A 2,642-nucleotide genomic window follows, 5' to 3' on the forward strand; every position below is an offset into this window, starting at 1 on the left:
CGGGATTCCGCCTTCCCACCCATGCGCGGACTGCCAAAGCAGACCTCCCTGCGGCTCTGGACCTTCCCACTGGTACTCTCCACTTCAGTTGCCTGAAAACCCTCCAGGCTTCTCTCCCGGCACCCACCTTCCCAAAAGATGGAACCCCTGGGGTGACCCCAATACAGTCCCCTCATCCTAGGGCATCCTGATAAATGCCTTATTGCCTCTCTCAGGCAAGAATGTTGGGGGTTGATAAACCATGCCTTTTACCTCCTCCACAAACCTGGACTCCAAGGCATCCAGACAAGGATTCCCACCCAGTTTGGGGAACTTGGGAGGGAGGAGGGCTAAGGGGAGGGATGTAGTGGAAGACTGGGGACTAAGTGCACACCAGGGCTGATTCCATCTCCCCACTTTCTCTCCCTAACTTTCCCCACTCTCTTCCTCAGCCCCCGGGCTGCGAGACCTTGGGCAAGGCTCAGTGCAGAAGAAAGAGCAGATAGTCAGGCTCTGCCCTTTCAGCATCAGTTTCCCCATCTGTAAAACAGAAAGAGACCCAGGGTCCTGAAACCTCTGACATCCTAGGTGTGGCCTCCCACATCCCATTACCCCTAATACCTCCCTGGCCTCCGCCTCCCCTTCACTGTGCACCCCCTTCACCCTCCCCCGTCTGCCCAACTCCTTCCAAACAGAGTAACCCCGAGCCAGCACCAGACAAGAGGATAAACCCGGCAGTGAGCAGGAAAGCTTTGCCTCGGCTGTTAACCCGAGAGCCTGAGGAGCCCCCGACACTGGGACTTCCCCAAGGGCAGCACAGCTCTCCTTTCTTCCTATCGACCTGGCCCCAAAAAACAACTGTACCTCAGCGTGCCCTACCCACCCCAGGGCTAACCTCACCAGCCAAGCCCCGCGCCCGACACATCAGGCCCTCTCCTGGGAGTCACGGCTGGGTGGGGGCCCAGTGACTGAACCCCCTCCTCGGGTTGAGAATGGGACAGGGAGGCAGCTCCAGGAGAGACGGCTTAGTCCCCAGCAGGGAGCCCAACCATTTACAGTCTGGAAGCCAGGGAATCCCACATGGCCCTCCCCTGCACTCCGCCCTGAGCCCCTCTTACCCCCATGTTGGGGGGCCCACCTGGAGACAGAGACATAGGGGAACAGAGGCCAGGTGCTGTGCAGTGACCTCAGGACCAGCAGCCTGAGTGTAACAGATAAAACTCATTATTTTGTATAAAAATTAAGACCTTTGGCTTCCTTTGAAAAGTCAGAAATCGTGGCAGTGCTAAGGGGTGGGTGCTCCTCTTCACCGTCCTTGCCCTGCCAGCGACACCTGTCTACCACACGCCTGGACCCTGTGTTCCTAGGAAGACCCCCATGAACACCCCTCACCCCAGCTCTAGCCTGGGAGCCACAAACCCTGAGTCCTAAGCTCGGTCCTCACATCTTTGCAGACTTGGGTAGCCGCTCTGAGCCTCAGTTTCCTTGTCTTTACAATAAAGAAACACCTACTTCTGCGGATTAAATGAAACAGCTGCAGCTGCCAGGGTCATGGGCAGTCATGCCCACCTGGGCAGTTTTGTCCCTGCACAACCTGTCTCGCTCCCGTTCACAACTACTCAGTGAGCAGGTGGTGTTCTCACTGCTACCATCCCATTTCCTGGTAAGAAATGGAGGCTGGACAGGGGGAGGTGGCTCGTCCGTGGGCAAGCCTGCACCCTAAGTGGCTCTTTGGACTCTGGTCCCCACACCAGCCTCGCTCGACCCCACCCTTGCTTCTCTCTTCAGTGACCAAGATCTGCGCCCAGTGTGAGATGGAGCACAACGCGGACGGCCTCATGGAGCAGATGTGCTCCAGTGACTTCGGTGAGTGTGGAGCCCACGCAGCCACCCCAGCCCCTCCTCCTTGACACGCACACATATGAACACATGTGTCCATGCCCATCACTGTGAACCCTAAGTTTTTTGCCTTATGGACCCCGTTTAGACTGATGATATCCATGAACCCTCTCCCCAGAGAAATGCTCCTTTTTTAGTATCATCTCAGGGGCTTCTGGCCATGGTCCACCAGGCCCCAGAAGCCATCCCTGGCCAGGGCTCCTGCAGCCCTCACTTGGTAGCATCCACAGAGGGGCCTCCAGGGCTGGGTTCTCTGTGTGGGGAACAGGCTTAGCCCTGAGATGGATGGGGGCAGCAGGTGGGAGAAATGGGCTCCGGAACGGAAGTGCAGCCCCCTTGTCCCTGGGGTCCTTTCCTGAGGATCCGATGTACTCTGGCCAGGGGCGCTGTGGTCACCTGCCCCACAGCTTCATCCTGGAGCCTCCCCACTCCTGGGCAGCTGAGTCAAGTCCAGTCAGGCCCTGGCTCCTGCATGGACCACACAGTCCAGCTTGTGATCTCCATGAGAGAGAGAGAGCCGGGTTGTGTCTTGGCCTCCCTGTCCATGATAGAGAGCGAGCGGGGGGGGCGGGGGGGGGGGAATGAAATCCTTATGTCAGCAGGTCTCTCATGTTGCTAGTCTGTTTGGAAAGAGAATATCACTATTCTATCACAAGGGGTGTGTGTGTGTGTGTGTTCCAGAAAGAAAATGAGGAGGTGAGGGGGAGGGAGGAAGAGAAGCGAAAATATTTTTTATCGACTTCCTTTTCTGGGTGGAAAAGTAG

The 2,642-nt window shown here is 57.1% G+C and overlaps 1 protein-coding gene across 1 annotated transcript in view; it reads left to right on the plus strand.

Annotated features, from left to right (window-relative positions):
* The window catches only part of SFRP5 (secreted frizzled related protein 5), a 6,137-nt gene that overhangs the window by 781 nt on the left and 2,714 nt on the right, over positions 1–2,642 (plus strand). The window contains 1 exon segment of the mRNA XM_014456900.2: positions 1,648–1,845. Within this exon segment, the coding sequence (XP_014312386.2) occupies positions 1,648–1,845 (198 nt within the window).

Source organism: Myotis lucifugus, unplaced genomic scaffold (genome assembly GCF_000147115.1).
Source record: "Myotis lucifugus unplaced genomic scaffold, Myoluc2.0 scaffold_66, whole genome shotgun sequence".
NCBI lineage: Eukaryota > Metazoa > Chordata > Mammalia > Chiroptera > Vespertilionidae > Myotis > Myotis lucifugus.